We start from the raw sequence: 12,281 nt of genomic DNA on the forward strand, positions 1-12,281 counted from the left end.
CGTTTCTAGAGTTGAATACAAAAGGCCTCTCTGTCCTTACCTTCCCCTCTCTGTCAAATGAGCACACACACAACACCTGCAATAATCACACTAGGAGATAAGGGTGAGCATTCCATAAGTCTGAGACTAATATTCATGTTGGTCCCCTTGTCCTGTGGGACTTGATTCTGGGCTTTGTTTCCCCATTTTCAGAGGACATGATATCATCTGCTCATTAGGAAAGCTCTTTGAAGATCTTGGAGAAAGACCATTTATTTTAATTTTGTCAAGAGTAATGGTATTCAGACCTAAGTGGCAAACGTGGCCCGAAGCTGATTACTTAAGCTGCAGTGATAGGCGAAGCTCCCAGACCAGTGTGGGAATCTTGGAGAAGAAGGCTGGACAGGCCCCCCCAGCATATCTAACACAGGGATTTTAATATTCTTCTTTTATAACATGATTTTTTTATGTCGGTGGGCACATGTAGGCCTCAAACTCGGTAATTTTCCAGGGAATACGTGAATCCTTGTTCTCGGGGAAGAAAAGTAATCAATCAAGAAAAATTTACTGAGCATTGACTACGTGACTAGTTCTGTGACCAGTTGTGGAAAGTGATCCTAACAATTCACTCAGAAAAACGCTCAGGCTGACTTCCCCTCCGACCCAGACAGGCGCCGTCAATCCTCAGGTGGTGACCGTGGGCCCCATTTCTTTGGTTATCGCTGTTGGACAAGGGAAGTATTGAGATCAAGCCTAACTTAAACTTGACATATAAAGAGTTAACAGTCAATCCCTTCATGTCTGGACAGGATTACACAGTTCGAACATGAGATTCATAATTGCACACTAATTTGACTAGCCCCTCACTTTATCCAATTGAAGTCATCTAAGCATCAAATTACTTTAACAAAGAACTAAATGCAGATAGGAGGTCTTTCAGTGTGGGAGCCAATCATCTTATCTCTCGGTGAAGACTACTGGGGGCTGGATCTTGCTTTCTTTCCCTTGGAACTTTAAGGTCTATAATCTACGGGAATCCTAAACAGTTGAATAGACACGGACACTTTATGACCTGGCACTTGTGAATAAGGCTACTGCACACTATTATGGTGACTAACTTTCCACATCAATCTCATTTTGTCAGTGGAGAACTTGGAGCTGCAGAATTTGATTCTGCAGCCTGAAGGTGGGGATAGAGCTGATGAGATTCCACATCCACCTGACCTCTCTGGGGCAGTGGGACAAGTCCGCTGTCTCCTGGGGGGCCGACGGATGGGCCCCTCCAGCTGATGTAGGAGGCCACATCCAAAGAGGGAAAGAAGCAGGCAGAAAGCTTGGCAGAAGAGCTCAGCCTTCTCCGGCCACTTCCCAGGGAACACACACCATCCCCAGGCAAAATTCCCATGGGAGTTTGCCATGGGATCAGACAGACTTCTAAATGAATCTACCCATCCCTGGTCATAAATTTTCTTGCCATAACTCACATGTCACCTCAGCTGAGTTGAAACACATTGGCCGCGCTGTTGGAGCATGTGGGGCATCGGTGGCCCCATTCTGCACACTCCCTCCTGCTGCACTTAAACTAGACAATTACACCCTGCTCTCTCTAAACTGTGGTCTGTTTTTCTGCAACTTGAATAGATTATGACAGTGTTTTCTTCCTCTCTTTATAGAAAATAGGGGGGCTGTGAAGCCCAGGGAGAGTGAAAAAGAAATCCACCTTAGTCATGGCTTCTGTCTGCTAGTGAAGGAAGAGTGGCAAGTAGGAAAGGTGGTATTTGTAGTTTGGGAAAAACAACAAAACAAAACCTCTTTTCTCACTTTTCTGCTGTTGAAGCCCAAGGTTTGTTTCCTGGAGAAAATGAGCAGGAAGCTGGGGTGATGTGGACTGAAAGCCCAGGGGTTAAAAGGGAATCTATACCCTGATGGAGGCGGTTGCCTGCCCTAGACAGGAAGGGAAGACTCTTCTCTGGACCAGAGAATGAGGAGCCACAGAGAAAGGACACCCAAACACTGACATCTAGGGTGACCACTGAAAGAACCAGCTTGATGTGGACCACTGCACAGGGGACCACGCCCACCAGGGGAGCATCCCTACCTGGGACTCGGGAGCATCAGTTGGGCTTTAAGTGCCTCACTCTTAAACATGGATGAACAGACCAGGGTCAACAGATAATTAAGGAAAGCCCCCCACATGAAAGACACAGACTGCAATAAATAGTTAAAAAAAAAACTAGATAGACAAAAACAGAACATGCAGGATAACTGATATTATCAGAGCAATAAGAGGATAAAGAAGGTAACAAAACAATATACACACAAAAAGAAACACCAGATGATATGAAAGATATCTTGGAAATTAAAAACAAAGGTTAAAAAGTCAATAGAGGAGATTAAAGATGATACTGATAAAATCTTCTAGAAGATAGAATAAAAAGACAGAAATGACAAATAGGAGACATGAGGTTATCAAAGAAGGCAACTCTGAAGCAACCCCTGTGATATCCTGAGAAAAATCTTCATTTGTATTTCCACATCCAGTCAAACCATTAGTCAGAGATGAAGGTGGAACATTTTTTCAGCTATGCAAGCACCCAAACATCTTACTTCCCATATGCACTTTCTCTGGGTTTACTGTAGGATGTTCCACAGTGAAATGATGTTGTAAAACAAACCACGGGACAACTCAAGACCCAGGAAACAAAAAAGACTGGATGGGGAAGGGGTGTCACATAGTGAGGGCTGTGGATGGCAGGGTGGGAGGGGGGACTCCAGAAAGGAGGTCCCAGGGAAAACAACAAAAGGTAGCAAGAACAAAACCAGAACCACAAAGGACTGATGAATTACCTGATGCATTTGCAAATTTACATTTGTGTGCACTTAGGAATCTGTAGGAGTCTTTGGGGAAAAAAAGATGGGTACATAGACGCTAAACAAGTAAGAGCAAGGCAATGATTACCTCCAGGTAAAACATCTGGTTATCTAAAAAAAGAATCACCACCACAGGATGCTACCTGGATTAGTTATAATGATGCAATGCTGACGCCTGTGGCTTTCACCCAGCACTGGGAAAATGTACCAATCTAAACAGGATGTACTCAGTAAACCTGAAATGGATAAATCAAGGACTAACACCCTGTACCAATTATTTAGAAAGAAAGAGGCAAATACCAGAAGAAACAGCTAAAATTGTTGAAAGTGGTGGGACTGGGGGTAGGGTTCTTCTTCATAATTAGGCTCTCAGAACCATTTGGCTTTAAACATATAAATTATATGTATAGATACACATATTTACATTTATATTTATTTGTATTCATATTGATTTGAGAGAGATGGGGGCGCAGAAGAAGAAAGAGAAAGAAACATCACTTTGTTGTTCCACTTATTTATACATTCACTGGTTGCTTCTTGTATGTGTCCTGACCAGAGACTGAACCCATAAACCCTGGCCTATCGGGAGGATGCTCTACCCACTGAGCAACCCAGCCAGGGCAGAGCCATTCTGCTTTTAAATGTCAGCACAGATTGTGTGTGCCACAAGCTGGCTCTGGCTCCTAGAGACCCTAGAGTGATGTGCAGTGTCCTGTCCTATGCTCACAGCCCTGCTCAGCCCCGGTAGACTAATGCCTAGGGCTGCTTTCACAGAGTCAATCCATCTCATATTTGGTCTTCCTCTTTTCCCACGGCCTTCTATTTTTACCAGCACTCTTGTTTCTTATATATCACTTTCATAAACAATAAATATTTATGCTTCCAAAAGTGAATGAAGAAGCAGGAATAAACAGCTTATTCTATCTGAACGGCCTGGATTCCATTACACCGCAGGAACCATGCCCGAAGAAGCAGGAAGGGAGCGGATATTAAATCTGCGCTGTGTCAGCTGAAGCCGCTAGTATCAGTACCATCTACAGGTCCGAGTCTGGCACCGCCCTCCCGCCCGAGGGCGGAGTGGGTGGCACAAAGAAGATCGGAGCCCAGATCAACACCTGCGGCCTGAGCCCCTGTCCGCCGCTCTATCTCAGCACCTCCACCTCGCTGACTACTGCCATGCTTTACCATGCTTCAATTTCTTGAGAAGGTTGTGGGTACGGTTTTTGAATATTCTTGAAAACCAAAGAGGAACATTAAGCTTGGAATCATCATAGATGCCTACATTTACTAAGAGGTGGAGCTGGGAAGGGAACCCAAGTCCTTGGGATACCAAAGCTAAATGAATCCCTAATCCCAAGCATTTGGCCATTGGAACTCCCAACGTCTTTGCCTGTTTACAACTGTGCACAATAGGTCACACCAGTTTCTCTGTCCCTTATCCTTGCTGACATCAGTTTCCTCCCTCTGGAAAGTTCCTGTGCCCTGCTGCTCAGCCCCACTCACGTGGCTCAAATAAGATGTGTGAACATTTTAAAGATTAAATTCTCAGTGTCTATTTATACAAATGGAAATGTTGTTTTTGATGACAGGAGGGAAACAGGTGGTCTGTAATGCTATCTGGTGCCCAAATGAGCTGTAGATGGCCATCCTTGGGTCACTGGCACGACCAAGCTCTAGCACCGCCCTGGAGACGAGGCAGCCGGGTCCTGGGCGGACACCCCGCCCATGTCGGCCGGTGGGCTGCGGGGGTGGGCAACATGATCGTGGACGACCGCATCACCACCGTCACTTGGTTCTAAGGATTCATTTATCCTTCTTTTTTATTTCCCATGAATCCCAGGGTCTGACTGTCTCCCCCTCTGTACAAGCCCGATTTGGGGCAACTTTTACCTGCCCGGGTTGGGTCCTGAGTGACTTAGTCAGTTCAGTGACTCCAGATATTTATTGCCAGCGTCTGCCACCTGGTGGACAGCACTCACTTTTTATCCCTGAACGTTTTCAAAGTGCTCTCACATTCATGAAACGAAAACCAACATACTCACATCTGTGAGGTATGTAAGGTTGGTATTATTATTTCCACGTTGTAATGAGAAAACAAGGGCTTGGGGAGAGGAAAGAAGCTGCAAGTTCCTGGAACCACATCTCACAACTTTTCCCTCCATTCAGCAAAAACCCTCAGCGCTGGTCTTGAGTGCTCTGGGTTGGAGCCCAGTTTAAGGTCTGGCTCAGCAACCATCACCAAGTGAGGTCCTTTCACAGAACTGAACTTGATCACTACCAGGCCCTCATTATTTTGAATTTTGCATTTGGTGGAACTATGCTGTGCAATGAATGTGCTGAAGTACTTCCAGAAGGAAAAGTGATGGCTGATACCACATTTCAACCTGTGTGTGTTCATGGCTATGGGATGTTGAAATCGCCCAAAACTGGGTTTTGCTAAATATGAAAAATAGGTAGTAGGATCTCCTCAGACTTCTTCGACTACAGCCATCGACCGTTTCACAGCATGTGTACTTGGCTCTGAAGTTCTCTGGCTGCAGGGACATTTTCCACTCTAAGGACAGGCTGCCCTCCAGGGCGCAGGGTGACCAGCTCAGTTGGGACTGACACTGCCATTCACTAGATATGTGACCTCGGGCAAACTGTATAACCTCCCTGTGCCTCGTCTTCCCCATAGGAAAACAGGGACAAAAAGTACAACGAGTGGGTGAGGTATTGAAAAGATTCAGACGCACAACGCCCAGCCTGCCGCAGTCGGGCCTGAGCAGGCATCATGCCATGGTGGGTGTGCTAACGGCCACATCAGTGAGGCACAGGGTGCATGCTGGGGGCCAGCAGAAGGGGTGTTACTTTAAATACGTTCTCCAGGTCACGGCTGTCAGCCCAGGTGGTGTTCTGCAAGTCCCTCTCCCCAGGGAGGGGGTGTGTGCTGGAAATGCTGTGAGCATTTGAGTCACCCCATGACAGGAAACACTATGGGAATGTGGGGGAATCGGATGCGGTGCAAGGGACTGTCCCACCCAATTGAGAACTGTCCCTTGAATAGACTTTTCTCTAAAGAACATGTGAAAATGACCAACAAACGAGCATGTGAAAAGATGTTCAATATCACTAATCTTTAGGGAACTGCAAACGAAATCACAACGAGGTACCGCCTCACACCACTGGCATGGCCACGACGAGGAAACAGAAGCCGAGCATCCGTGAGGATGCGGAGAAACAGGACCCTGCACGCACTGTTGGTGGGGATGTAAACGGGTGTGGTCGCCACGGAGAGCAGTATGGCAGCTCTCAGATTAAACACTGAGTTACCATATGATCCAGCAGTACCACTTCTGGGTACGCACCAAAAAAAACTGAAAGGGAGACTTGTATAGATATTTATGGATCCGTGTTCATAGCAACACTATTTACAATGGCCAAAAGGTGGAAGCAACCACTGATGAATGTCCACTGAGGAAGTGTCCACTGATGAATGAATGGATAAACAGGATGGAGCATATCCATGTAATTAAATATTATTCGGCTTTGAAAAGGAGGGATTTTCCATTCTGACACATGCTACATGTATTAACCTCGAGGATATAATACTAAGTGAAACCAGCCAGTCACAAAAGAACAAATACAGGGAGGGGTAAAAGTGGGTTTACAGTCGTGAGTATGTGAAACGCAGAGTGTATCTTTGTATTATTAGTTATCGATCATTATGTTATTTTCCATATGAACAGTTATAAATCTCCCTTTGCCCCACCCTGTACTGTGTGATTCCACTTATATGAGGTACCTACAGTATTGAAATTCAGAGACAGAAGGCAGAACGGTGGCTGCCAAGGGCCGGAGGCAGGAGGAATGAGTTAGTATCTAACAGGTACAGAGTTCCAGTTTTGTAAGAGGAAAAGAACTCCAAAGGTAGATGGCAATGATGTAAATGTACTCGGCACCACAGAACTGTCCATTTATCAATGGTTATTAGAATAAATTTTACATCTTAGCACAATTAAAAAATGTGTCCCACCCGAAGTCCAACAGCATCTCTTTGAGAGATACTGCTAGAACATCTAAAAATGGTGAAATACAGATAGATGCATTTAACTATGAGAAATTCATTCATACTAGTGAGACCCGAGTTGGCTAGTGCATTTGTCGTATTTACCTAGATTTCCTCTTTGCCTCAGCCGTCGAGTTCAGGAGACCCCCAAGACCGTGTTCAGGGACACCTCAAGGAGCCAAAACCCAGTGATAGGATCAGAAAGAATCCCATTATGAAACTGGTAGCTCTAGTTTCATGGAGTTCTCATTTACTTACGGTAGTTCATTTATAAGTTACTCCTAATAATCAATAAAACACATTAGCGGCAACAACTTGGGGTGTCCAGCTCCAAATGACATTTTCAGGTTTCAATGGGAAACTTTGAACGGGAGGAGAATGTTCTTACCTTGTAGATACAGGACTTAGCGTTCAGGAAGAAGAGCTCAATGGTGGCATTATCCTTTAGGTATGAAATGCTTTCTATGTAGAACCTGGAAGGGAGAAATGGCAACTGCATCAGCGAAGCACTGACCAAGCAGACAATCAACCACTCTGAGCTACAGGATTTGACATGAGGACTCTCTCTCCCCGTCCTACATGAACAAAAGAAAACGGCATCTGTTATTTTCACATGACTCCTTTTTGAGAGAAAACAATGTTTTCAGGTCCATTTATAGCAGATTAAGACCATCAGGCTTCAGAGCCTTTACTGGGGCAAAGAACTGGGCCTGCCAGCAACTTCTTGGAGTGGACTTAAACTTGACCATCTACTTCTTTTCCCCTCATCTGCTTCCCTTTTTTCTTTTCTTTCTATAATGCTATTGGTTTCCAATATATCACATTTTTACCCTAATCATTGTTAAGCTGGATTTTTTAATTTCTTCTGCTTAATCAAATGGGGGGGTGCATATTTCTCTTAGAAACGGTTATGAACGCTCTTCCTGAAGGTGGTGATGCATGGTTTCATTTCCACACATCCAGAGGGCTATGAAAGTGAAACACTGAAATATTAATGCGTATTAAGCCAAATGAGAATTTAATTTTTACCCAGACAGAGCTTATAAATTTTTTCCAGATGAAACATGCTGAAATTATCTAAGTTTACATTAAATGAGCCTTTACACATCCACCGTGGAGTTTATTAAATCCTGAATTAGTTAAGGTCCTTGCACTTGTCTAAGGATCAGCTGCACCAGGGAGGAGGAGGAGTTGAGATGAGACAGGGAGGAGGTGGCTGAAAGCGGAGCCCTGGAGGGGAGGAGGGCTCTGGGGCCGGACAACTCTGGGGGGGCACTGGACACCTGCCTCATAGAAACTGGGGACAGCAAGAGGGTGCTGAGTGTGGAGAGAGAAGGAACAAGTGGTGTGATGTTCTAGAACTGCATGACAAGTGACGGAGAGAGTCCCAGGGAGAAATTCAAGAGCCCAGTGATCTGGCCCCAGCTCTGTGAGATTCAGGGCAGGTCCACAGTCTCTCTGGGCTTATTTCCCAGATTGTAAGAGAAGACAGCAGGACTCACTCAGTGGCTTTACATCTGAGAAGTCTACTGCTTTCAAGTACTGGAAACTAATTCAGATTAAAACAACAATAACAACATCAAAAGCAATAATAACAGCAGCAAAAACAACAAATCAATATTGTATAAGGCTAACAAATTATGTTTATAGGCTAGGTCAAGTCCACGGCCCACGCGTTAGCAACCTTTTGTTTACAGACTAAGTAAATAATGTATCCTGTCATTTTTCAAATGTGTGCAGAGGCTGTTGTGATTAACACAATACAAATTCATTTAAATCTGTGAGTGATTCCAGAGTAACTTCAAGTGTTGGCAGATACTTTCAATCAACAGATATCAGTGCAATTACCACCAAGTGAGTGTCTACAGAATTTTTGGAAATTATAATATGGCCTTCATTATTGCAAGGTCTGGGAATGAGAAGTCTGGTTGATCTCTAGGACACTCCCTCCCCCCCAAAAATAAAACAAACAAACCAATACACAAAAGCATCTGCCCCCTGGATCAAGGGCAGTAGGACAAGGAAACCTCCACACAGCATCTGCAGTGGTCTCAGAGGAAAGGCGAAGTTGCATATAACTTTCAGTTCTCTAACAATGGCGACTTGCAATGCAGTAGCAAATTCTACATCTCAAAGCAAGGCAATTTAAATTTAATTTAATGAAAATGGACATCCACTGTACAGGGCTTGTGGAGAGGGGCGGTCAGCCCAGCAAAATGAAAAAGGAAAGACGGAAGAAAAAGAGGAAAGAAGGGAGGCAAGATGGGAGGGAGGAGGAGACTCAGGTAAGTAACGGGAAAAGAGGGGGAGGGGAGGGACGATAAGGGGAGGGGAGGGAAGGGCGGAGGGGAGGGAAGGGCGGAGGGGAGGGCAGGGTGCCAGAGCCTTGGATCCTGCTCTAGGTGGTTCAGAAGATCCGCAGGACAACCTTCAGGTGTGGTTTATTATACACGAAACCGGCTCTGTGTCTTTGTTTAAGCTACTCCTCTCACCGCCCCTAAAACAACCATGTCTTCTCACTAGGCTGCCGCTGCCGCCTCCATATAGTGAGGCCTCTCCCAGCGCCACTGCAGCGCCTGACATGAGTGTAAGCTTACTGAGTGCCCGAGACTGAAAGTCTGATTCTCATCTGTTCACTCACCCTTGTGGAGCTTCTCACGGAACCAGGAAATGGGCAATGAAGGCAACGCAGGAGGAAGGAGAACTATGGATGTCACAGAACTCTCCTTAGGCAGTTTCACATCCCACCTCCAGTCCCTGGCCCTCCCCTCACTGTTAACGGGGAAAGTTGTTCAAACAGCGCTGCTGCTTGCCTTGACCCCTAACACCAGAACAACAGCAGAGGCTTCTTGGGCAATAATAATTTTGAATCTAAACCTGTGGGGCCTAAGGTAACTTTATTTTCAGGGTAATGCCTTAGGGCCTTATTGTATGTTTCGTAACTCTCAAGAATTAAACAGTGAAGACACTGTCTCTCCAGCCCCTATTTTCTCAACAGTATATTAAGGAAACATAACAATCTCCCTTTCAACTCTGTAATAATGGGAAACTGAAATGAGATGGCAAATTCTAGTTTCTGTGTGTGACAACTTTCATTTCCACCGAGGTCTGTGTTGTCTGGCTGCCCAAGAGGCAGGAATGTAGAGGAAATAACAAGCATATTCGCAGATGAAGGAAAAAACATCGCCTCCTCTCGACAGAAACTGTAAAGCGGTTTCCTGTTAACCTTTATCACCGAGAAGCAGCCTGGAGAACCCTGTGAGCTCCAAGCCTATCATATTATTATTCTGTAACCTTGGACAGTTAACTCGTCCTGAAGTTGCCATCTGTGCTAGGGAACGGGTGAGTCAAAACCGCCTGGAGAAAAACAGACCTCGGAGGACACCTCCGTCCATGTGCCGAGGCCGAGCGCCGGGCAGCAGGGACTTCTGGGGAAATGGGAAATGATGGTGGTTTCGGTTCAAAGTCGAGCTTTTTAATTTCCTTCTTTTTCTTATAAACAGTTCTCCTATAAACAGTTCTGGTTTTTTTTTCCCCCTTTGTTTTTAAATTTTCCTGAGCACCTTTTCAGCAGCACCTCCTCCTCTTCAGCAGTAGGTGGCGATGGTGCATTTCTTTAACTACCAGCGTGTGGCTTCCTCAAACACCCACAAAGAAAATTCCAGGTCTCTGGGTAAACCCAAGAACACGATTTGTAGATTCAGAGTGTCTGAACGGACAAGTCCAAGGTTGGTTCTGTATTAGCCATGGGTTAATAAGACATCTGGGGCCTCCCAGCATCAGCCAATGCCTAGAGATAGTAAGGACTCACCTGTGAGCATGACTTTCCTATGCAGACCCACCAGTCCAGAGCCCACGCACCCTTCTGGCCTCCTCTGCTGTCTCACACTCAGGGCCACCACCCACGGACCCTAACTGCTCCAGAGCCAGGACGGAACAACTTGGGACAGCCCCTCTGCCCCACAGTCCTCCGAAATTATTCAAAGTAGCCAATGATCACCCATTCCTTCCACAGAAACAACAATACAGGCAGGCTCTTGACAGTTCCCTGTCCCTCCTGCCCCTGTGCCTCCTGACAGAGCCTGGTGCACCCCCGCCTGGCCCAGGGGGCCCCTCCTCTTGGGAACCAGGAGTGGCCAACTGTCTTCAATGGCAGTTGTCTCCTGATCTATTGGCCTCACCGTGCCTGAATCACAACAAAATCTACACTTTTAACAGGTTCTTCAGCAGACTTAGCAGCACTGAGTCTCAGGGCTGCTTTTTTGAGGCAAAGGGAACAGTGATCCAGGTCAAGGGTGCACCTGGCCAAGAGTGTTCTTTGGGCCCCACGAACAATGTCAGACAACACCTGGCCCAGGTGTTCCCAACCCAAGCATCTTTCATCACAGTGTCTGAAGTGGGAAGCAATTTCTGCTACGTCATGTATTTGCACACATCAAACACTCAAGAGGCCCTGACACCTGTAACCTGTGGAAGCCTCAGACTGCAGTGGACTGCAGACTGTCCAGCCAAACAATAGCAGCCAGGCTCACTCCTCTTCCCTCTCACATCCACCCCTTGGCACCTGGGAATCACTATTTACAGCGAGTGTTAATTAAACGGGCCAGTGCTTTCATTTTGTAATAAACAGAAATGTCACATTCAGAATGTTGGCTTTTGGTCACAAAAAGGACTGATCCTGATGAGAAGGATAATTGAGACTGCTGTGAGTTTCTGCGGCCCAATCTCTCTGATGATCAGTTTCAACAGAACTGAAATGTTAGCTGGCACGCCCAGGTGAGGTCTAGCAAGCTCTGTTAGCAGGCACCTCCTTTAGACCCATGCCATCACTGTCCCGTAAGGGGCAGGAAATAGCACTGGGGTCTCCCCCAGTGAGGAAAGACAGACACCAACAGTCAGGTCACGAACTGGCCGTGTACCCCCTCCCCCGAATTAAAGCACCTTCCTTCCCTTCCTCTACTGCCCACTTCAATTTATTATTGTGAAAGTCTACATTTGAGGAGACAGATCTCATCTCTGTTTAATTTCCTACAAATAGTGAAGGTGACCAGAGGTCCATGGACACTGGGGGGAGAATTAAAGGAACAGCCCAGACACGAGGAGGAAGCATTCTGAACACAAACTTTTGTCTATACAAAGAGACACAGACTTCCTTAGGTGGGCTAGTCAACATTCCTTGCATTTTTTTTTCTTGACCTATTTCTCAAGCCTGCCTGGCGAACACTCTCAGAGGGTCACTGTTCTCCACTGTGGGGAGCTTGCCACACAGCACTAGCCAAGGTCTTTCGTCGCTAATAAAGGTGTGTGTGTGAGAGGTAAGGAGGTGGGGAAGGCGTCTCCTCACAGTGGACATGCAAGGACGTCCTCAGTGCGATAATGGGAG

The 12,281-nt window shown here is 46.0% G+C and overlaps 1 protein-coding gene across 6 annotated transcripts in view; it reads right to left on the reverse strand.

The window, feature by feature from the left end:
• The window catches only part of FRMD4A (FERM domain containing 4A), a 313,254-nt gene that overhangs the window by 119,466 nt on the left and 181,507 nt on the right, over window positions 1-12,281 (reverse strand). For all 6 annotated transcript variants that reach the window (XM_053665757.1, XM_053665755.1, XM_053665758.1 and 3 more), the window contains exon 5: window positions 7,287-7,371. In XM_053665757.1, the coding sequence (XP_053521732.1) occupies window positions 7,287-7,371 (85 nt within the window). The remainder of the gene's footprint in view (window positions 1-7,286; window positions 7,372-12,281) is intronic.

This window comes from Artibeus jamaicensis, unplaced genomic scaffold (genome assembly GCF_021234435.1).
Source record: "Artibeus jamaicensis isolate MK-2021 breed Jamaican fruit bat unplaced genomic scaffold, CSHL_Jam_final contig_426, whole genome shotgun sequence".
Taxonomy (NCBI): Eukaryota; Metazoa; Chordata; class Mammalia; order Chiroptera; family Phyllostomidae; genus Artibeus; species Artibeus jamaicensis.